Below are 23,943 nucleotides of genomic sequence, written 5' to 3' on the forward strand. Positions count from 1 at the left end.
CAAACTACCCTTCATAGGGCTTATACTAATTTACGCTTTCACTGTCATTGTAGGGAATTTTAAATAACAAGGAGAAATTACTATACCAGACCATGCCCTACTTCATTTACCTGTTGATGGCTTTCTATATGAGGGCTTGTCAGGAGTCCAGGCAACATCTCTCAGAGCAGGAACCAGACAAGGACATTTGATCTTGTCACTTTTCTTCAACAGTGTACTTACTGCACGGGCAATTAGGCAAGAAAATGAAATGAAATCCATTCATATTGGAAAGGAAGAAGTAAAAATATCTCTATTTGTAGATGACATGATCTTATTTTAGAAAATCCTAAGGAATCCACTGAAAACTATTAGGAACTAATCAAGTTCAGCACTGTTACAGGATACAATTTCAGTATACAAAAATCAATTATATTTTTATTCACTAGAAATGAGCAATCTGAAATTAAGAAAAACTTTATAATAACATCACAAATAAGAACATATTTGGGAATAAATTTAACAAAATTAAGTGCAAATCTTATATTCTGAAAGTTATGTTGTTAAAAGAAATTAAAGAAAGTCTAAATAAACGGAGAGGTAGGTCAGTGGAAGAGAATTGAGAGTACAGAAATCAACTCCCATTACAATTAGTGATGTTTTTAACGAGGGCGCCAAGACAGTTCAATAAGGAAACAGTAGTCTTTTCAACAAATGGTACTTGGACAACTGGATGTACACACATACAAGAGAATGAATTTGAACACTCATCTCACACCATATATATGATTCCTTTAAAATTAATCAAAGACCTATGTCAGCTAAAACTATAAACATCCTTAGAAGAAAACATAGCTGTAAATCTTCATAACCTTGGATTAGGCAATGATTTCTTAGATATGAAGACAAACCCACAAGCAACCAATAAAGAGAGAGATAAATTGGACTTCATTAAAATGAAAAACTTTCGTGTGGCAGAAGATACCATCAAGAAGATAAAAAGACAAACCACAGAATGACAGACAATATTTTTAAATCGTATAGATCACAGATTTGTATCTGGAACATACAAATAACCTTTACCGCATCATAATAAAAAGACAAATAGCTCAATTAAAAATGAGCAGTGGATTCGAACAGATATTTTTCCAAGAGCATCTACAAATGGCCAATAAACACATGATTTTATTTATATGATGTAGAAAAAATAGGAAATCTGTAGAGACAGCATGCAGACTATTTGTTGCTTAGGACCAGAGGGAAGGATGGTATTGGTGGAAAATGGATAGTAACTGCTAATGAGTCTGATGTTTCTTTTGCAAGGGATAAAAATGTTATAAAATTGGTTGTGGTGATGGTTGCACAACTCAGTGAATATGCTAAAAACCACTGAAATACACAGTTTAACAGGGTGAATCATATGTGATATGAATTATATCTCAATAAAGCAGTTACAACAAAAACCGGAGGGCAAAGGCAGTGTGATCGATCCAGTGTAGACTCGGGTTCGCAACCCTGGAGACGGAGAATTTAGACTCTCTAGTAGCAAGCTTTCTAATATTTCTCGAGGAGTGAAATGCATCACGACTCACAATGTGATCTTTGAGACTCGCGGATAGTTCTTAAGCTTGGAACCACTTGTTACTCATTTGTTTGCATAGTTTACAGTGAACGACTTTGGAACGGGGGAGGTTCTTAGAAGAAACAAGGAAGTTTTAGGTCACCTCTCCTTTCCAGCCTTACATAGTTGGGTTGCCTGTTGGAATTTTCTCTTACGCTTCTCAGAAAACGTTAGCTACTTCTCAGGAGTAGCTAGTGAGAAGTAAAATTTCACTCGAAACTGCAGAACTCCTTTGCTGACCTATTCTGGCTGTTTCTGTCGGGTCTTGGCTTCGTGTCTCCCAGGACCCCATGGGAGATCTTGGCAGAACACCCTGTTATATGTCAATAAGAGTGCCTCTCTCAGCTTCCCTTCACATCAGATTTTCTCCTGGTCATCACCCTTTACGCCCTTCTTTCTTCGTGACGTAAAAAATGACCCTCCTTGGTTTCCCTGAGTCTAACCTCCCTTCACGGTGCCATAAACCCCAGGAAACCCACCGGGACCTTGCCCCGTCATTTCTGTGGACTGCTCTGGCCTCTTTGTCCCTTTCTCCCACTTGTTTTTATTTTATTTTTTTCTCAGCTAGACTATTGCTCAAATTTCCCATCAGTGGTTAGAAAGTAGTAACAAATGTACAAAAAACCCAAACACCAACACTTTCCTTAGATCCTTATTTCTTCCTCAGTATGCTGTGTTCCTTCTGTTTTTTTTTTTTTTTTTTTTTTTTTTTTTTGCTTGCTTGCTTTTTTTTTTTTTTCCAGTTACCTTTATGGAAAAGCCTGTGCATTTTCCTCTTTTCGTTGATGTGGACTTTTGATGAAGAGTCCGAGGTTATAAAGTTCAGAGCCCTGTGCTCAAATTAAGCCTAGAACACATCACACGAAGAGAAATCCTGGATGTGAAAGCGAAATGAGGTTGCGACAGGAGGACGGCAAAGTTTCCGAGCTGTTTTCCCAGGCGTCGTGCTAGGAGCCCAGCGACCACAAGCAGACTCGTGCTCTGGCTCCACGACCAGATGCAGAGAGAGTGTCATTTGGTGGAAAGCCGAGTGTGTTTGTTTATTTTGGGGGCATTGGAGAACGGAGCAGTTTCCTGGAGAGAAAATCCTGTCTGTCCCTTTGAGTCAGAGACGGGAGTTCGTCCTTCACAGAAAATGCCCTAGGGATGCATTTGGTTTTGTGTATTTATTTTGTTTGTGTTTTTGTTTTTGTTTTTTTTGAATGTTAAGGTTTCTGGCATGTAGCCAGATTTAAGAGTCTCAGTGACCTTGAGTGTTTGTTTAGTCTGGTGAATCCTCTTGTAGGAAGGGAGAAGTATCAGGTAGAGATTACCATCAGGATGAGGCGATCAAGGAATCCGTTGTTGGACCGAGAGCCTCTTTCTTTGATATTAGAGGGGGCCATCGGCACACACAACACGTGTGATACTAAGACACAGCATTTTGCAAACAGGAGCCACACTCACAACTTTGTGACTTGACTGCTGACCTCCTGCTAAAGTAACTTGTGTCAGGTAGGGAATAGGCTTACCGGTTTCACCAGAACCCCCTTAGGGCAGGGGCGTCAGCTTGCAAACACACTATAGAGCTATCCCACTATAGAAAACTTTGCGAGGTTCTCTATAAAGCCAGTGCAGTGCCCCTCTCGAATACCAGAGTACCATTTAATGAGAAAATTAGCTAGTTTATTGATGGAATGTTTTCCATTTTAACATCAGGGCATCTGAAGTCCGGAAAAGTGAAAATATCTTGGGCCAAGTAGTTTTATGGAGATATAGCTTTATGATTTAGTCTGGAGCTCCTGGTAGACCTAGCTCACGTCGGAATGGTTCCTGGTAAACAGCTTTCTAACCTGCATTTGTTATCTGGAGCAGTCTGGACACGGGAGTAGAAAGTCTGTAACAGGGAATTTAATCCAGGCCTTTTCCCTTGGATCCCTGACACAGTTCAGCAATAATCCTTCTACAAGCTAGTGGACATAGACTTCCGATAAAGAATAATTGCCGTTGAAGAATAAATATGATTACATGGGAAAGCCGACCGCTCACATCTGTAAAAGCTTTATGTATCTGGACAAGGCCCTTGAAACGGTGGAAGAAATATTTGCCCCATGCAAGTTGTCACGATCCTTACATTAAGAATTTATGTGGAGAGCTGAGCACTGTGCCTTGCTTATAATAAATTCTCAATAAATATTAGTTGCTTTTACTATTCTCATGAGCAGCTACTTGTTAATAGGAGAGCAGCTGCCAAAAATAGCAGTGTAGCTGACCTGGCGACTTCCAGCACTCATTCATCCAGCGCGTGTTTATCCAGCGGCCCTGTGCGCTTTGCTCAGCTCCGTCAATTCCACCAGGGTAGATATTAGTTTTCCCACTTTAAGAATGAGGCTGAGATTAATAACTTCCCAGGGTTTTACAGCTAATGAGTGCTATGGCTTGGTCCCTTCCCATGAGGCCTCTTTTGTTTTTTTTATAGGGTCATGTTGAGTTATTTTCCAGCTTCATCACAGATCGTTTTGATGGGTACTTTGAAATCATGAGATTGTGTGTGGAGATGAGCGACCGCTCGCTCAGTGCTTCCCGCCTCATTCCAAAATTAGAGACTTTTGAGAACTGCTGTCAGTAACATTCAGTTAAAATCAATCTGATAAAAACTTGCAACTTAGAGAAAACCTTGGAAAATTAGTATATCCAGGGATCATTGTATATATCATCTTCTTGTGTTTATGGTTAGCCATTAAAACCAGTTTGGGGAAATTGTATGAAACATTATGAAATACACTGAAATTTATACTTTTCACTCACATTTCTGATCATGTAGGTGGGTGGATCTTTCTACGGGTACAATCGGGAATTTATATACTTTTTTGTGCTCAGTCTTGGAGATTAACTGATTTACATTTTTCAAGGTGATCTCCTGGAACAGTTTCCAGATTTAGGACCTAGAGAACTTCACTGGCTTTGAGACCATGAGTTATGGCGCCACCTGAAGCAATGCTGGTTAATGTTGGTGAGGATGGTTCATTCAGGAGGAAGAGCCGAGGGCCTATGTCTTTCAAAAGACTGTAGCATTTTCCCTGAAAGGTTCCGTGAGGACCTGAAGTAGTAATGAAATATGAGTAAACCTGTATAAAGAAAACTTTTCAAAATAAGTTGTTTGCTTTTGTAAATGAGGATTCTCTTTTCAGAAAATCTCACATTTAAATTTTGTGGGGTTTTTTTTTTGAAGGTGTTTCTTAGGCTTTGTTTTTGAATTGACTGTTTGTTGTGAACCTCTAACCAGAAGTGTCACCCGTGTGAGAGGTGCACTAAACTGGCAGACACAAAAGGCAAAGGCCACTACAGCTTTCTGCCAGGCTGTGGTTTGCAAAACATGACTCTCAGAAACGTCCAGTCTCCCTGGAAAGAAAAGTGACGAGACATTGCAGAAATAACCAGGGTGCAGAGGATTATACTCAGGTTTTTTTTTTTTTTTCAGGCTGGAGGGTTTGGGTTTCAAAGTGCAGAATCCTGTCATGTTTTTTGAGATTGCTTTGGCCGTGATTCCTTTACCTTCTTGTATCTTGCTGGCGGAGGACATGAGGACTATCAGAATGTGCCACAGGCCTGGGGACGGGGCTCCATATCTGTGATTTTTCTTCTGAGATGACATTAAGTTAGAAAGAAGCGGAGGGAGGCCAGCATCTCTTCCTTCTTTGTTCCAGAGAAGAACATTCGCCGAGGAGCAGGATGGACCTGCCTCCCAATGCCCGTTGCTCCTTTCGCAGTTAATGTCTCAATTTTGCTCGTTTTGCCTTTTCTTTTATGGTCCAGTTTAAGACTTTCTAGATGTTCCCTGAATCCAGGGAATAGCATACTCTTGAGTTGCAGTCACCAGTCATAGTGCAGGACCATAGCATGCTCTGGCAGGCTGGTGGCAGAAGGAGTCGAGAAGGAAATTGGGTGAAAAGGGGCGGCGGGAGAAAAAAGAGAAAAGAGAAAGAAAAAGGTAAGAAATACATTTGTTAGAGAGTGCGGCAACTTGAGTACGACAAGAAGGACCCTGGATTATTTTATTAAATGTTGAAAGGGAATTCATTAAAATTCATCGTCTATTTCCAATAGCTCAGTGTATTAGTTTCTTGTAGGTGCTGTAACAAATAACCGCAGACTTGGCGGCTTAAAATGGATTTTTGGAGGCCAGAAGTCTGAACTCAAGTTAGCCCCACTGCAGAGGCTCGGGGAGAGCCTTCCCTCCTTGCCCCTTCTGGCCTCTGGGAGCTGCTGGCGCTCCATGGCACTTCTCAGGTCGCGACTCCATCACTCCCGTCTCTGCCTCCTTCTGCACGTGTCCTTCTCTGCGTGAATGTAGTCATCCCGTACCCCTCTGCCATAAGGATGCTTGGCATGGCATTGAGGGCCAAACTGAATAATCCAGTATGATCGCCTCATCTCAAAATCCTTAATTTAATCACATCTGCAGACCATTTGGCCGCAACGGCGTCCACAGGTCTGAAGGGTTGGGATGTAGGCCTGTCTTTGGGAGCCATCGTCAGCCTCCTTACTCAAATATGATCAGCTATATCCTTCTTCTACCGAACTGAACCCCAAACTAGCATAATTTCTTAAAATAAAAAGCTAGAAAGTTCTTTTAAAGTTAGGATCAAGTGAAGATGTCTGCGATGACCATGAATATTTAATAATTTTTGGATGTGGCAGCCAACGAACTCATACAAGAGCACTATATAAGAGGTATGAGTATTTAAACGGTGCGTAAAAGTAATGGAGAAACAAATGGACAGTTTAACAGAGCTAATTGAGAAAACTAGCTATTTGGGGAAGAGGAAAGAATGTTTCTGCCTTATAAAAATGCAGTGGCAATAAAGGAATGTAAAATTTTTTAATTTTATAAAATCAAAAAGGGAAACAAACCTCATGTGTGAACACACTCATTCACGTGTGTGTGTATATATGTTAAAATTACAAACGGGGCAATGCCTTCTCTTAAAAATAAAACAACAGTAACAAGAACTTAATGTAAAAATGACTTGAACAAGCAGTTTATAGAAAAGTAAATACAGATGTCAGTAGACATAGAAAAATGCTCGGCTTCATTAAATATTTTTAAATGTGATTAAAAACACTGTTATCTTGTATACTTCTCAAATTGACTAAGATTAAGAAGTATGTTGCATACCAAGTGTTGTTGAAGGATTGACTATTCAGTTCTTTATCCAGTTATGCCGTTTTCTACTCAGAGTTTAGGATAGCTTACTAGGATACATAAAATTCAGCAATTGAAAGTAAACTAAAAGCAAGTAAGACCACCTGTGAAGTGGCTGCACCAAACAAAAAAGTCAAGTTTGAATCTGACGAAGCTCTAACTAACAGAAGAATATGTGAATCTGCGACAAGGGACAGAATCAGCAGAATCTATTGGGAAGAATTATAGGACAAATAACCAGGTTTCTTCAACAAAACAATTGCTTGGGTGTGGAGAGTGGGTAGGGGATAATAAGAAATGGAAGGAGTGCATATAGATTGAGAAAGACCTAAGAAACTTTACCAACCAATCATAAAACTTGGAGCTAATGTCGATCTTGATTTAAACATACTATAATATAAAAATATGTGAGACATTTGAGACAATTAGAATTTCTAACACTGAGTTCAGTTAAAAACTTGTTTAAATGTGATAATGGTATTGTGGTTATTTTTTTTTAATAGTCAATTTCTTTTAGAGCAATTTGTTAAAATATTTCTGAATGAAATGATGCTATGTCTGAGAAAGTGGGTGGGGTATAGATGAAGCAAAACTGGCCATGAGTCGCTATTTGTTGAAGCTGGGGAAAGGGTACTTAGGATTTCACTGTAACTGTTTCATGTACTTTCTCATATACTTAGACAAATGTTATTAAAAGGGTAGGTAAGAAGAAACCACAAAACGATGACTTAGAAATTAATATGACTATGCATCCCAGTTTGATCCTAAGTTTCAGCCATGAACCCAAGGATGGAAACTCATAAACATTCATGTATCATCGATAGGCAGAGATTGGATCAATTATATAGGAGACACCAGTTCTTCTTATTGATAACACACATTCTTCCCCCCCCCCCCCAAGATTCTTTATGAAAGGTAATGAAAAGCATCCTTACAGAGGTGAATTTCAGAGGCCTCTTTTTAAGGCGTAGCCGAACATGAAACAGCGGCGTCGCGATACAGTGCTACTCGGTGAAAGAGGTTGGGCGCCCCTGGGGGAGAGGCAAGCACGCACTGTGCCTCTGGCACCCTGAGAAGGGAGGTAGATGAAGAACTTTTTTGTATTTTCTTGCAATTTTCAAGCAGCTGGTTGATTAGAAAGGAGATGGTCACAGTCCAATTAAAACTGTGACCTTAGACCAAAGGAAAAAAAAAAAAAGAATCTACCTCTCTTACGAAAGAACTTCAACCGTCTTACTCACTGTCTCTCTTTTTAACTTTTAAAAGAGTTTTCTGTGATTCAGTGGCTAATCTTATTTCATCTTTCTCTATTCTGTCACCCCACCAGATCACTTTGAAGCAAATCCTAGAATCATATTATTGCGTTTGGAGACATTTCAGTATTTACCTCTAAAATACGAGTGCTATTTTTAAGCCTAACCAAAACCCAGTGGGCATTTTGAGAAGATCAAACACATCACTGAATTTCTTTGCCGCCTAGCACCATGTTTTTATTTTTAAGTGATATTTTAACCCCCTTGTGACTCCATTTCCTCTCGATGGAGGCTCATGAATGAAGCAGCTCATGAATGACGAAGGAGATGTGCTCAGAGCGCGGGGATTCCCCACCCGACCCGCCGCCCACCTCCTGCCTATGCTCCGGGCTCAGACCACAACTCCAGGGCAATGGCTGTGATTTGCGTTTACGTTCTTTCAAGAGCACACAGTCAGCATCAAATTGCTAACATGACAAAACAAACTTCAGCTCTACCAGGTCTAAAAAAAAAGTAGCTTCGGTCACGTGGAGCTGTCAGCAAACCCTCAAGGGATTTCATTTGTTGGGAGGGATTCCTTCACCGAAAGCTGCCGGTGCCGCTTTGCACATGCTGGCTTGTTCTCCTTTGGCTCGTCCGGCGATTCTTTGCGTCCTTCGTTGATTCCGCACTGGCATCTCACTGTCTCAGTGTTCTTGCCCAGGCTCCCCCGCCTCCCCACCCCCATTCGCGTGCTCTTCTTGTTTACCTGCCTATCTCATTAATTTTCCACTTCTCTGATCTAGCCCCGGCACCCACCAGGCTAGGCTCACCTTTGCCCGCCTGACATCTGCCAGTCCCTCCAGCATCATATACTGAGCGCATCTGGATTAGAACTCCTTAGCTGCCTTCACCCGCCATCACCCCAAGCGGCCCAACTTTCCTTTTTCACTTAATGTCATTTGGTATGGAAAAGCCAGATTACTACTACTATTAACTACTATTACCGACTATTACTACTTACTGTGACTACCACTAACTAGCTACTACTATGCTTCTGATCTTCTATACCTCTTACCCAGTAAATTACCAGAGCCTGTTGATTTTGCCTCTGCAGAGCTTAAACAGCTTATTTAGTGGCCAGATTACCATAGTCTCTGCCTCTTATTTCTTGGGTCTAATGCTTACTCTGTACATGGACAAAACACGGAGTATGGCTTTGAAGAGACCGCATTCTAGTGGAAGAGAAGGGTGATGAGACAGGTTCAGTCGACGTAGGAAGACATTAAAGATACAGTGTCGAGTTGAGTGTTGAAGTTGACCAATGGAGACAGGTGATAAGAACATTCCAGGTAAAACACAACCAAAGACCTGGAAGCTTAAAACACCAAGGGATATATATGTGGGATTGTGTGTGTGTGTGTGTGTGTGTGTGTGTGTGTGTGTGCGCGCGCACATGCGTGCCACAGTATCAAAACTAGATTATTGTGACTTTTTTTTTTTAAACAGATGACATGGCATGGCACTCTCCTCAAAAAACAGGGGTGACGTCTCTTAAATCTGAAATTTAAAAATTATGATTTACAACCTTTCAATCTTTGGCTCTAACCCGCTCTTCCATCCTGCTCTCTTCGACTGTCCTTCACTTTGTCCAAAGTAGACAACTCACGGTTCCCTGAAGAGACCACAAGGCCTCCTCACCACCAGTGGAGGTTCATCTTCATTCTCTCATGCTGCCCTCCCAAGTCCTGATTGTTAAAATCCTATATGTTCTTTTTAAACAATTTTTTTATTTTTGGAAACATATCAATATATAAAAAGAAGACGCAGTAGTATAATGAACCTTCATGTGCTCTCAAACCCTACCAATTATCAACGGATCACCTAAATACCACATTCTCTGTTAGCCTGGGTTTTGCTCTTTTCCCTTGGCTGATTCCTCTCTCTGCTTTGCCTTCTGTGTACTGACGGTGTGGTACTTGTCTACCACGCATACTCTCTGATATTACAGTAACTGGTTTTTCTTATCCCCTGACTCTTGCAAAGCAGAATTGTAACTTAATGAACTTGTTATTCCTTGCAGTGTCTATTTTGATGAATTATTGACAGTTTCAGCTCAAAAATATAGATAGCCCAGTGTGGTGCTTAAGGTGGAATGTCTTACTAGCCAGAAAGTGGTTGGTGGTGGGGGAAATGACAGGAACTTAGCAGAGGTGCCCTTGTCATCATAAAGAGAGAAATAGTGGAAAAAGGAAACACTTAACTTAGACATACGCTTGACCCTGGGGTTCTTGACTCTGGCTGAGATCTTAAAGCACTTCTGGAGTTTTTTTTAAAAGTATGTGGTCCAGCCACTTTGGAAGACAGTTTGGCAGTTTCTTACAAAACTAACACTCTTACCATATAATCTAGCAATCGCACTCCTTAGTAGTTGCCCAAGGGAGTTGAAAACTTATGTGCATGCAAAAACCTGCACACAGATGTTTTTTATAACCGCATTGTTTATAATTGCCAAAACTTGGAAGCCAACAAGATGCCCTTCAGTACGGGAATGGATTCATGAACTCTGGTCCATCCAGACAACGGAATGTTTTTCAGCACTAAAGAGAAAGTGAGCTATCCAGCCATGAAAAGACATGAAGGAAGCTTAAATATAAAGGAGCCAGTCGGATGAGGTTACATTCTGTATGCTTCGAACTATATGACATTCTGGAAAAGGCAAAATGATGGAAACAGTAAAAGATCAATGGTTACCAGGAGTTGGAGGGCCGAATAGGTAGAGAAGATGATTTTTAGGACAGCGAAAATACTCTCTTATCATATTATAGTGATGGATACATTCATATCATTAGACATTTGTCCAAACCCATAGAATATACAAGATCAAGAGTGAGCCCCAATGTAACTATAGACTTTAGGCGATAATGATGTGTCTATGTACATTTGTCACTTGTAACAAATGTACCATTCTAGTGGGGGATGTTGATAGTGGGGAGGCCGTGCCTGTGGGGGGGCCGGGGGCATACGGGACATCTCCGTACTGTCTCTTCAGTTTTGCTGTGAACCTAAAACCACTCTTTAAAAAAAGGCCTTTATTTAAAAAAATATATGTATTCTGAGGCCTCACTCCCAGACACCCTGAGTTTGTAGAGCTAAAATGTTCTATAGTCAGTGGGAATCAAGAGAATGTGATTCAAGATTGATGAGATATTTAAAAATGTAAATTTAACACAAGAAGGGTAGAACAGAGGATGGCATCTGAAGAAATAAGCTGTCCACACAGGGGACATTCCACTTCTTTCATATGTCCAAAATATAGGCACAAATATGAAAGGGAGACAAGCTTGTATTTGTTGAGCATCTATTATGTGTGTGTGTGTATAAATACATTATATATATATATATATATATATATATATATATATATGCATGCCAGACCCTGCAAGACTTCTTCACATGTTTGTGCCAACTGGATCTCTCAGTAATCTAATTCTCATCTCTAGTTTGTAGGTATAGAAACTGAGGGGTAAGAAAGATTCTCAAGGTCACAGGGTGAAGTGACCCAACTGTGATTTTAAATGAAGTCTACTGATGCTGAAGTATGTCCTATTTCTACTCTCTTCTGTTTTTTATGGAAAAATTTGAAGGCCTCAATACTAATGTTCAGAACAGTCAAGAAAAAAACAACACGTGTCCAGTCAACAAGTATTTGCAATATGTAAATACTGTCACAATGGAATTTATATGGAGAAGATAGATAATAAATAAGTAATAAATAAATGCTAAAATAAATACATAAATGCAAACATAAGTAATTTAAGACTGTGAAAAAAGGTAGGAGGAATGTAAATGGAAGACGGTCATGGAGATCTGCTTTAGAGTGGACATTTTAAACTAAAATGTGAGCGATTCAGTAACGTTGCAGTGAGTTTATATTGTGTGTGAGATGCCAGAACGTGAAAGTTGGGTCTTGGGATCCTGAAGGGGGTTCGGGAAGGTTCTGTGGGGTGTGTGGTGAGTGAGAGGAATTTGGGAGGTCGAGTTCCCGGCCCGAGCAGGCCAAATCCCTTTAGGCAGAGGGAACACAGAGGCAAAGTCAAGACTCCTCTGCCTCCTTGAAATCAAAACGCCTGTGTGTTTTCCAATGAGCTTCGCAGCCTCCCTTCTCTAAATGTTATGTAACCCTGAGGAAGCGCGGCGTCCTGGTTGGGGTCTCAGCGGCGGGTGAGATCCGGCAGTCCGGGGGGACGGCAGTCCGGGGGGACGGCAGTCCGGGGGTCGGGCGCATCTGCGGAGCAGCTTCCTCCCTGCGCCCCCTCCCTCTGTCCTGCTTCGTTAATTGCGTTGCATCTCATCATTGCAATTTAATGATACTTAATGACACTTCTCTGCCACTTTAGTGCCAGCCGCCCTCAGAACTTAAGCCTTAATGCAAGAATGAAGAGAAGGCGGCCAAGGCCTCCAGGTTGCCAGTGACTTGGCTGGAAACTTCATTCACTGGGAGCAATGCCATCCTTTTGTAAAGCTGTGTCAATAATCATCAGCCCTCATAATGATGCCCCCCGCCCCAGTCCTCGGCCAGGCCGACAAATATTTGGGTGTCAGCATATCCTCACGATGCCACCTTCTGTTGACCCTGTGGGATTCTCTTGCTGTTTGGGTTGGCACTGGAGCTCGGTCTTGTTTTATGTAATAAGGCACATGAGAGAAGCCCTTTGTGCTTTGCCTCTCTGAGTGGGTGCTGAGCAAGAGGTCTTGTGTACCCCGTCATTTTCGGGATGGGCAACGCTAGTGAACATTTCTGTGGCCTGGCAAATGTTCTCTAACTATTATTGGCAAGGTTTGTCTGTTTGTTTGTTTGTTTTTTTCCAGTGCCATTTTGCCCCAGGACTAGGATCACAGTGACCCAGCTTGGGTTTAGGATGAGTGTTGCAAATATATGTGTGTGTTATGGGGCGGGGGTGGGTGGGAACTACAATGTTTTTAGAGAAAACAGGCATGGGTGTGACACGGGCTGATGTAATGTAGTCCTGCAGATGCCAAGGAGGGTTATCCTTTGCTGATTGTACCAATAAGAGGGCAAAGCTCGTGGAGATCTCCAGAAACGTAGGGAATTCTGTCTTTCTGAGAAGGCTTGTTGCAAGCATGTAACATAATATAGAGCCCATTTTCAGATAGATTTTGAATTTTTTGCTTTAGAATATCAAGGGAAAAGGCCGTTTAACATCATTGGCCATGGCCTTATTATTCATATTGCTCCCTCTCATTAATTTTTTTATAACAGTATTAAACGTTAGCATCAAGGGCCTGGCAGCCTTGCTAGGGAGAACAGATTGCTTTGAAATCAACACAGCTGGAAACTGACCACATATTGTTTTTCTTTCTTTTAAGAAATGAAAGAGGCATTTATAGAAAGGCCAGAGAATGCTGTACTGTGTAGAGCTACTTTATAGGTTTATTCCTCCGAGTCTGGTTAATGATTAATGTCATGCCCTGGTGTCCAAATGGGCCCAGGTCCCTGCTCCCTTCCTGAAATCGCAATTCCCAGGGAACAATAAACTCCTGAGGTTTGCTGCAACCCTCACTTGAGGGGGTGGAGTCTGTTCAGTGCTGTTTCTCTCCGCTTAAGTGTGGTCTTCCGGAGCCAAGGATGCCTTCTGTGGGGTTCTCTCTGCTAGCCCTCCTTGCAGCCCTGAAAACCTCATCAGTCACTCCTGGCGGCTTCGCACTGGGCTGCGCTTCCCGCAGTGGGCACGTAAGTGAATTAGGGAATGTCTGTTTGTGATTTTCGTTTTACTTGATCCACTTTTAAAAATGAAGGCAGGGTATTTTCTAACCGTGTAATTCAACTAAGTCCTGTGTCTCCTGAAACAATTTTTTCTTGTTGCCGTCAGAGAGAATCAGGGGTCTCTTTTCTCACACCTCAAAGGCTTTATTGTTGTTTTGGTCATTTATTCCATTAGTGTCTGTGCCAAAAGGTTTCTCTTTCTCTCATTTTACTTTTTCTATGTATAGGTATGTTGGGATGACTTGTGGTTACAGTGTAATAATCAATTGCCATTAATGAATTGCTAATAAATAATTCCTATGGTGTAATATTTAAAAGTTTCTCAAAAGGAGGTTTTCTCCAAAAATAGCTATTTCTTTTGACATCTATCTTATAAGAGCTGGGTTAGAAATGAAAGAGAGAGATGGAGGAATCAAGAGTAACTTTTGCTTTTGATTTGCTTAGATGGTACCTGGGGAGCCTTTTTCACAGTTAAATAGATTTTACTATTGTTAGACTATCAAGGGAAGGATAGGATTGTCTCTGTTGGAACGCTTGCATTACCTGTCATCCATATTGGCATATGTCCCTTGGTATCTGGACAAGTTGAATTCGTTATCTATTTCTTACTAGAGTGTCTCATTTAAAATAGCATTCCCCATCTATTTGGCTGAGGCTCTTAAATGGGAATCGTGAGAATTGGGCTATGTCTCTAGTATTCGGATTCTCACACTCAGATCCCACACTTAGTACTGTTCCTAGTACATAATACAGTTCTTTGCATTGTCGATAACTGACTGACTTAGTAACATGTGCTTAATGGCCACATGACCTGCAGGAGTAGGAAAGTAAATGGTGAGTTTTGTATTTTATAAAATGTATAAATAAGCCCCAATGAGGAGAGAATTAAGAAAACCTGTTATCATGAAAGTGGCCCTAAAAGGCTTTCTCTGTGTTGATTACTCTCAAGCATGTTTTTTCCTGGCGTTATTCAACTTGGCAGAATTGATCTAGATTTGGGATTTTGAATGCATGAGGGGAGAAAAAAAAAGACTCACTTATACATTACATTGCACTTGGATAATATGGCCAATTCTGTTCATGAATTTCTCAGATGGCATTTTTTTAATGTGGCGGTACAGCTTCTTTCTCTAAATAATTATAATTAATAGCTACTTAAATTATCTCGGTGCTCTTTCAAATTATCTCATTTGATTCTCGTATCGGTCCAAGGTAGGTATCGATGTTACCTCCTCATTTTATAATTGAGGGTGGTGAGCATCAAGGAGTGACTCTGAGGTCACTGGGTGAGTGGATGAACGAGGTATAAACTGGGTTTGTTTTTTAAATCTCCTGGCCACCCCGTTCATCTCTAAACCCCTTCTACTGTGGAATGGTGGAAAGAGCTCTGACCTGGGGGGGTCTGGAGACCTGGATTCCGATTCAGCCAGGGTTGGCGTTGTCTCAGATGCTGAGCACTCCCGGAAGCCTTCGGATGTCACTTTCCAGCAAGGAGGTTACAGGTGTTTGATTTCTAAGTTCCTGTACAGCTTCGGATCTCCATCCAGGGCCTGTCCAGGGCTCGTGTCAGGATGGCGAGCCCCGCAAGTGCTCACTCACAGTGCAGAGGCGAGGCGAGGGAGAAGGTGGCGTGGTGGCCATCCCTTCTCTCCAGCTCTGCCTTGGCTCGGAGAGGCACAGATCTCTTGCGATGAGGAGAATCCTGCGCCCTCACACGACGATTTTCTTTGATCCGCTTCCTGAGCTGGCATTTCTCATCAACAGAAGCATCTGAGCCAAGCTCTCCTGTGGTTTCAGCCCAGGGACGAACACATCAGTTACGTTCCCAACTGGCTCCCAAACACGGGATAACCTCCTGCGTGAGCCCATCCGCTGTCTTAATCCTTTCTGGAACAGGGCAGATGTAAATCAGCATCGCTCTCCTCCTCTCTTTGGTTTTTTGTCTTTTGGGCAGGTTGTTGAGAACGGGCAGGGCCGACAGTGGGAAAGTAGTTTTCATTTTACCTCCAAGGTTAACTCATCAGTTGCTCACGGATCAGTTTAGAAAATTGCGGGCATACAGGGGTCAGGTGACTACGTTGGACTAACATTAGAAAGCAAAAAAAAAAAAAAAAAAATCTAGAAGCGACACCCTCTACCATCACTGTCATTGTGTACCGGAAAGAAGGAGACGCTAGGATGACGCGCTCTCATCAGGGAGGGAGGGCAGGTCTTCCTGGGTGAGAAGAGCCGGCATTCTTGCGCTTGCCCTGGATGGTGGAAAGCTCATCCCTGACCGCAGCCTGCGGCCTGGGTGCTTGTCACTCACTTGCAGCCTTCATGGGCAGGACGTTCTGAATGGGGACGGGAGAGCTGCGCCCGCCCTTTGTCTCTCTCTGCCATCCCTGCCGGAGCGCGCATGCTACGATGTAGACTTTAACTGTATCCTTACGTCTTTCTCCACAGGCAAGAAGCGAAACCCTGGCCTTAAAATCCCAAAGGAAGCGTTCGAGCAGCCTCAGACCAGTTCCACGTGAGTTGGCAAGATCGTCATCATCTTAACCCAAACATGAGCACTTTACAGATTTCCGGGGAATGGGGGGTTCATTTTTGGACAGGCGAGCCGTTCCTGGACTATGGAAATCGTTTTTAGAAGAGCCCTCTAAAGGGGCAGCCACGGGCTCGCTGTTCTGAGACCCGAACTAAACGCGCTTGGTCAGTCAGTCTGTGCTGAATAGGTGGCTTTGAACTCCGTTTCACATCACTGGTTGGCTGAAAAGTCAGCGCCACAACCGTATAACTGTGTAAGTCCAGAAAGGCCCCTGGATGTGGACTTTTTTGCCTTTTCCATATGGATTTGAGCAAACAAGTAAATCCTTATGAGGGCTACTACTCTGAAACTAGGGTTGAGATGGAAAATGGTGTTCGGTGAGGACTCAGCATCCTGACACCTAAATCCTGTCCCATACAAACAGAAGGCGAAATGAGGTAAAGGAACATTTTTCCATTGGCTGAGGCTTTGGCCCAGATCCCCAAGCGATTAAAGTCCCGGCGAAGCAGGTCAGCCTCTCGCGGAGCCTCCCGCTTGCTCTCTGGCTGTCGGTGGGATGGGGGCGGGACTCCTCTCCCGGCTGGGGGCGGTGCCACCTACCACAGCAGGTGTGGGGGAGGAATGGAAATCCCAAGGAAGAGAACACAGAGGCCCCAGAGAGGCCAGACAAGTACAGCGGAGGCCGTCTTGATGGAAGCCCGAGCTTTAAGGCTTCTGCTCGTCTCTGCAGAAGCACCTCCCATTGTAAAGGGCTTTTGACCTTCGCTGTCATCCATCCTATCAAAAAGTGCACTCCCCAGGTTTGGAATGTGTTAGTAAAATTGATCGCGTCACATTCCGCACCTCAATATACGCAAACTTTCCACTGAAGAATCTCCAAGGCCAGAACAGAGTGGAGGGTTCTAGACTGTCACCCAAGGGCCAAATGCAGCTTGGACTGTACCATTCGTGAGGATCTGCGGTCCCTCGGTATCCGCTACCAGGACTGCGGTTTCGTTTTCGGTTCATCTGGGTCCCCCCCACCCCCCTCCATGAACTCTGTAATTAATAGCTTTTTCTCTGCAGTTGGTTTCTCAAGAGCATGGAGAAATGTGTGGCTTCTCTCTACTATCCGTATAGGACACTTGAAAAACATTTTTTTTTTAATTTAGAATAATCGTAGTTTCATAGGAGGTTGCAAAGATATGTACAGGGAAGTCCTTTGTCCTTCGCCTCGCTTCCGTTCTCCCGTTCAGTGTTAACATCTTGCACAACTGTAGTACAATATCTGAACAAAAGAAAAGGGGGGGGGGGGGACATTGACTTAAATCACGGATCCCCAACCCGCGGGCCGGTTCCGGTCCGTGGCCTGTTAGGAACCGGGCTACACAGCAGGAGGAGAGCCGCGGGTGGACCCGCGAAGCTTCACCCGTGTTTGCAGCCGCCCCCCAGCGCTAGGCTAGCATCACAGCCTCAGCTCCGCCGCCAATCGCAGGGGGCACTAACTAGATTCTCAGAGGAGAACGGTCCCTAGTGTCAAAAAGGTGGGGGACCGCTGGTTTAAATCATAGAGCTTACTCGAATTTCACCAGCAATACAAACGCTCGTGTGTGTGTGTGTGCGCGTGTGTGTGTGCGCGCACGCAGTTTTTCACACGTGTAGCCCTATAACCATAATCAGGATACTCTATCAACACTCCAAGACTCTTTTCTGTTATTCCGCACTCCGCCCGCTTCTAACTCTCTATCCCAGTAGTCCCTAATCCCTGGCAACCACTAATCTGTTTTCCATCCCCATTTCGTTATTTCGCGATTATTATATAAATGGAAGCGTGTATCTTTTTTGAGGTTGGCTTTTTTCAGGCAGCATCATTTCTTTGAGGTTCATTCAAGTCGTTGCATGCATCAATAGCTCATTCCTCGTCATTGCTCAATGCCGTTCTGTGGTCTGGATATACCAGTTTGTTCAACCCTGTAACCTTTGAAGGAGAGAGGCATGAATACTTTTCGGCTTGAGGCTTTTATGAATCAAGCTGCTATGAACATTCGTGTACAGGTTTCCTCCTACAAAATGTTTCATTTTCTTGAGATATATGGCCAATAGTGTAATGACTAGGTCATGTGTTAAATTTATTTTTAGTTTTGAAAGAACTGCCAAAATCTATTTCAGAGTGATTTTACTGTAATTGGTCTTTTCATCCTTTTCTTTTGATGAAGTTGTCTATCAGTTTTTCCTCTTGTGGATTATGGTTTTGGTGGCAAGTTTTAGAACCTCTTGCCTTGTCCTAAGTCCTAAAGATTTTCTCTTATGTTCTTTTCTCGAAATGTTATGGTTTTACATTTTAGATTAATGTCCATGGTGCATTTTGAGTTTAATTTTTGTACAAGGTGCCAGGCAGGTTTAGGCTGAGCTTTATTTTTTTGGCAATGGATTTTCAATTGTCCTAGCACCGTTTGTGAAAAAGGCTAGTCCTCCTCCATTTAATTGCTTTTGCCCTTTGTCAAATATTAATAGAGCATATTGTTTGGATCTATTTCTGGGTTCTCTGTTCTGTTCCATTGATCTGCGTGTCTGTCTCATTGCCAACATCATATTGTCTTGATTACTGCAGCTATATAGGAATATGTAAGCCTTAACATTGGGAAAAGTGATTCTCCCCACTCGGTTCTTCTTTTTTCAAAATTATTTTGGCTGTTCCAGGGCTTTTCTTTTTCTTTTTCTTTTTTCTTTTTCTTTTTTTTTTTTTATCTAGGTTTGAGAATAAGCTTGTCTATGTCTTTAAATAAACTTGCTGAGATTTTGATAGGAATTGAGTCTAACCTATAGATCAATTTAGGGAGAATCAACACCTTTTACTACACGGAGTCTTCCAAACCATGAAGATGGTTAGTTTCTTCAAGTATTTAGATTTTTTTTGATTTTTTTAAATCAGTATTTTATAGCTTTCATCATAAAGATTCTCTACATTAGGTTTTATTAAGATTTACACCTAAGTATTTCATTTTTGAGGCACACTTATAAATGGTATTCTGTTTTTGATTTTGTTTATTCTCTGTATGTAGAAATGAAACTGATTTTTCTGTGTTGATTTTGTATCCTGTGACCTTACTGAAATCACTTATTAGTTCTAGGAGCTTTTTATAGATTCCTTAGAGTTTTCTATGTAAACAGCCATGCCTTCTGCAAATAGAGAGCATTTTATGTTTTCCTTTCCAAACTGTATTTTTTAAAATTTTCTTTTCCTACCTTATTTCAGCGGCAGGAATGTCCTGTACTGTGTCAAATAAGATTGATGAGAGTAGGCAACCTTGTTTCGTTCTGCATCTTGGAAAGCGTTTAATCTGTCACTCTTAGGCAAGATGTTAGTTTTTTACAGATGCCGTTCATGAGGTTGATGAAGTTCCTCTCTGGTTGTAATATATTGAAAGGTTTTATCATGAATATGTATTGATTTTTGTTGAATGCTTTTTTTGTGCATCAGTTGCTACGACCATAGGTTTTTTTCTTCTTTGTCCCACTGATACAGATTATAATGATCGATTTTTCAAATAATGAAACAGCCTTACATACCCAAAATAAATCCTACGTGGTTGGGGTATATTACTTTTTTTATATACTGTTGGATACGAGCTGCTAAAGTTTGATTGAAGATTTTTGTCTAAGTTCATGAGAGATTTTGGTCTATACTTTTGTTTTTTGTGGTGTATGCTATTTTCTGGTTTTAGTATTAAGGTAATACTGCCCTCATAATATAAGTTGGTAAGAGCTCCAGTTTTCTGGCAGACACTGTATGAAATGTTAATTCTTTTATTAAAAATTTTTTGAGATCTAATTGACATATAAGATCTTAGTTTTAGATGTGCAACGTAATAATTAAATGTATGCAATTCTTTTTTTTAATGTTTCCAAAATTTTTCAGTGAACCATAATGAATTTGGGCATTTCTTTTTCTGGAGCTTTTAAACTAAAAATTCATTTTCTTTAATAGTTTTAGGACTAGTCAACTGATCTATTTCATCATGGATAAGTTTTGGTAGTTTGCAGTTTTTAAGAAATTGGTCCATTTCTTAAGTTGTTGAATTTATGAAAGTAAAGTTGTTCATAATACTTCCTGAATGTCTTTTTAATAGCTGCCAGATATGTTTTGACATAATCTGCTATTTTTTTCCTGACATCAGTAATTTGTGTCTTCTCTTTTACCTGTGTCGATCTTGCTAGAGGTTTGTTTATCAATGTCATTGCTTTTTTGTGAAGAACTAACTTTGTTTCCTTTATTTTCCGATTTTCAATTTTACCAGTTTCTACTCTTTATTTTTTCCTTTGGGATATATTCTTATATCAGCCGTTTATATTACTTTGTTTTCAAAAAAAAATTATTCACTCTCTTTAATTTATATTAATTTTCTATATTTTGTGAATTTTTGAAAACCACCATAAATCTTTCTTCGCTATAAACAAATGAATAAAAACCCATGCAAGAATAAAAGTAACTTCGATGTTGTCTGTGCCTCATGTGGTAGGATAAACTTTGAACGTACTCTCCCGCTTTGCCGTGTAAATTTAAGAGCATCGCTTCGTTTTTGTAGACTCTCCCACTCCGGCTCATGGAGAGCCCTGTTATTATTATTGTTGTTGTTATTTTAGTACCAAGGCTTAAATTTGTATTCCAAAAGAAGAAGCTTCCACATCTTGAGTTTTCATTGGCGGTTCTTCGAGGTTGGCTCGGGGACATTTAGCGTTCATACCCCGCCTCCTTCCGCTGTGCTCCACGCAAATAAATGGCCTGGGACAGAGCTCCGTTCTCTTTCACTCCATGTGTGTGGTCCCTCCGTTGGAACTTTTTCTTTGAGTCAGTGATGCCAGTGTGTCTTGGACTCAAGTATCTGAGCCGTCCCCTCGCTTGATTGGCCATAACTAATCCTAAATCTAGCCTGTGCTAATGAGTAGTATTTCATTTAACCCTCACAAGAAACTCAGAAGGCAGTTACTGTTACTCTCACCTTAGAAGTGAGCAGGGCCTGTGCAGGGGTCAGGTGTCTTGCTCCAAGCAGTCAAACAGCCTTGGGAGTAAGAGTTCATGCTCCAGTGCTGGAATGCCTGGGTTTGTACTTGGGATCTGAACTTCGCTAGCTGAGACTACCTTAGGCAAATTACCTAACCCTACTAAGACTTAGTTTCCCCTCCTGGAAAATAGGAATAAACAACGATGTGGTTGCTATGAGGATTAGATGCCCTAATCCATACTAAGTGTCGTTGAGCCAGTTCTGCTGTAATTTGTCAGTGAAGGTAGCTCCAAGTGTTATTATTATTCCACTGAATAATAATTATTAAGTGGAAGAACTGGCATACGAATTCAGGGTTTTCGGACTCTCAAGTATGTGCTCATTGCTGCACACGAGACAGGTGGAGACAGTGGCCAGACAGTCTGTGGCTGTAAAAGGAGAGGCAGGACCTTGGGAAGACTTGGCTCTGGGTTCTAATTTCACCATCTCTTTGAACGACCTTAAATTATTTTGTCTGTTTCAAAGTCAATTCTTCACATTAAAATAGAAATAGTAATGCCTCTAAGAGTTGCGAAAATTAAAGATGTTTTATGTGAAGGGTCTAACCCAGTCTATGGCCCAAGTAGATGCTTAATAAATACTTTTGCATAGAAAAAGAATGCACTACACTGATTACTCATGCAGCATTATAAATAAATAATTATGATAAACCAAAGCTGGTTGTTCATCTAAAAACATCAACACGAGGTGACCTCTGGAATACCCTTGGCCTTTCAGGGAGGGGATCTGGTAAGAAGCTTGGTTTTTTCCCCTGAGAACTAAAATATTGAATAAGTGACAGAGAACATCCAACCACGGTATAAACCTCCCACGGAGACTCAGTGCCCCAGGCAGACTAATGTGCCCAGCCTTGGACAGAACGCAGTGTCAACTCACCCCATCATTTGATGCTCTTGGCAGACCTGGTGAGCCCACAGGCCTGAGGCTTGGGTGGATTGATCATTTTCATTAGATGAGGGCTGGGAGTTGGGAGCAAATTCCTTGGATTCAGTCAGACTAGGGTTGTGGAGTCATGGGAATAATGGTACTCATAAAGGGGTGTGTGTGTGTGTGTGTGTTTGTGTGTGTGAGGGGGGGGAGAGAGAGGGAGCGAGAAGGCGGAGGGGTGGGGGAGGGGGAGGGGGAGAAGGAGAGAGGGGAAGAGAGAGAGAGAGATCATGATCGGGAGATGCAGGTAACCCAGTTTTCAGCGTATGTTCTTTCCTCATTAGGTCAAGACTGAGAGTCAGGCGATGTGAGTTTTATTTTCAGCTTTGTTGAGGCTTGTATGGCTTCAGCAGAACCTACAGTTTTTCTGGGTTTTATTTTTCTCAGCCTGGAAGCTGGCCTGAAGCCCTCCTATTAGGTAGAGTTAGTGTAAAGCTGGAGTCAGCAAACTTTTTTTTGCAAAAGGCCAGAGAGTAAATATTTTAAGCTACCTGGGCCACAGTGGCCTCTGTCGGGTGTTTTTATATAACTCTTTAAACTTACAGAAATCCCTCTTAGCCAGGCTGCAGGCCGTGTTCTTTGCAGAGCCCTGGTGTGAACTGTAGACTCTCAGACGTGGAAGGGGTCTTAGCCAGCACCCTTACCTGATGACAAGAAAACGGAGGTGGCGACCTTTCTGTTTCTTCTGTTGCTGTCAAAAGGATGGGTGCTGAACCATTGCAAAGGATATTTTCTCGTTCGTATTAGTCACATGTTTCAACGTAATACTGGTCTTTCTTTCAAAGTTCCACTGCGATTAGTGGCCAATAAAAGAACATTGTAGCAATGAGAAACAAAAGAAAATCGTGACAACGAAAGAAAAATAGCTTTGGAAATTTTAAGAATGAGAAATCAGATTTCTACTGATTTAATGCCTCTGGAAAGTGTTTCTGAAGAAAAAAATTCCCTGCTCAGAAACACAAGAGATATAAAAACATCCCGTGTGTGTGTGTGTGTGTGTGTGTGCGCGTGTGTGTGCGCGTGTGTGTGTGTGTGTTTTCTCTCTTCTTTCCCACCCAGTCCTGGATTTTAAATTAGTATAGAAAAACTCATTTGAGATCTTGTATGCATTCACAGAGATTTCGAGGTGAGGGAGGGCTTGCCATTCAAACCTTAGATTCACGTTTATATCCGTGTCCGTATTTCTACTTTCCTCTTATTGTTTTATTTATCTGCTCAGCTTCAGCAAAGGATTCTTTTCTCCCTCCCTTTCTCGTTCCCTTCCTTGCGGGTCCGCTTCTGTTTCTCCAGAGGCGTTTCTGGCATGGAACGTCCCTCACTTACTCTCTTTATTTGGTCATATTAACAGCACGTTTTCTGGGCATTTGCTACTTTCGTCGTGATGCTTTTGGTGTGTTCACTTCAAGAAAATGCTTTTCTAGGCTCCTAGTTAGTTGCACAGCCAAAACCAAACATCTTTCTCTTAAGTGGCTCGATATCAACGCAGGCAATATTGGAGTAGTAAAAATGAATACACAAGAGGTGATTACGTGCCCTGTCTTACGGTGACACAAAATCAGCAAACCTCTGGCTGCCGCGATGAGCCCTGGATAGTATGTGCACTATGCAGAGAAGGAATAGCACATCAGAATTAGCCACC

General features: G+C 41.8%; 1 protein-coding gene across 3 annotated transcripts in view; it reads left to right on the top strand.

Annotated features, from left to right (window-relative positions):
* The window catches only part of MAP2K6 (mitogen-activated protein kinase kinase 6), a 114,552-nt gene that overhangs the window by 48,657 nt on the left and 41,952 nt on the right, over window positions 1-23,943 (top strand). For 2 of the 3 annotated variants that reach the window (XM_016143636.2, XM_016143638.2), the window contains exon 2: window positions 16,251-16,317. In XM_016143636.2, the coding sequence (XP_015999122.1) occupies window positions 16,251-16,317 (67 nt within the window). Of the gene's footprint in view, window positions 1-13,071; window positions 13,773-16,250; window positions 16,318-23,943 lie in introns of those variants that run through there. The other variant, XM_016143637.2, reaches the window with a different exon arrangement.

This window comes from Rousettus aegyptiacus, unplaced genomic scaffold, assembly GCF_014176215.1.
Source record: "Rousettus aegyptiacus isolate mRouAeg1 unplaced genomic scaffold, mRouAeg1.p scaffold_m13_p_6, whole genome shotgun sequence".
Classification (NCBI taxonomy): domain Eukaryota; kingdom Metazoa; phylum Chordata; class Mammalia; order Chiroptera; family Pteropodidae; genus Rousettus; species Rousettus aegyptiacus.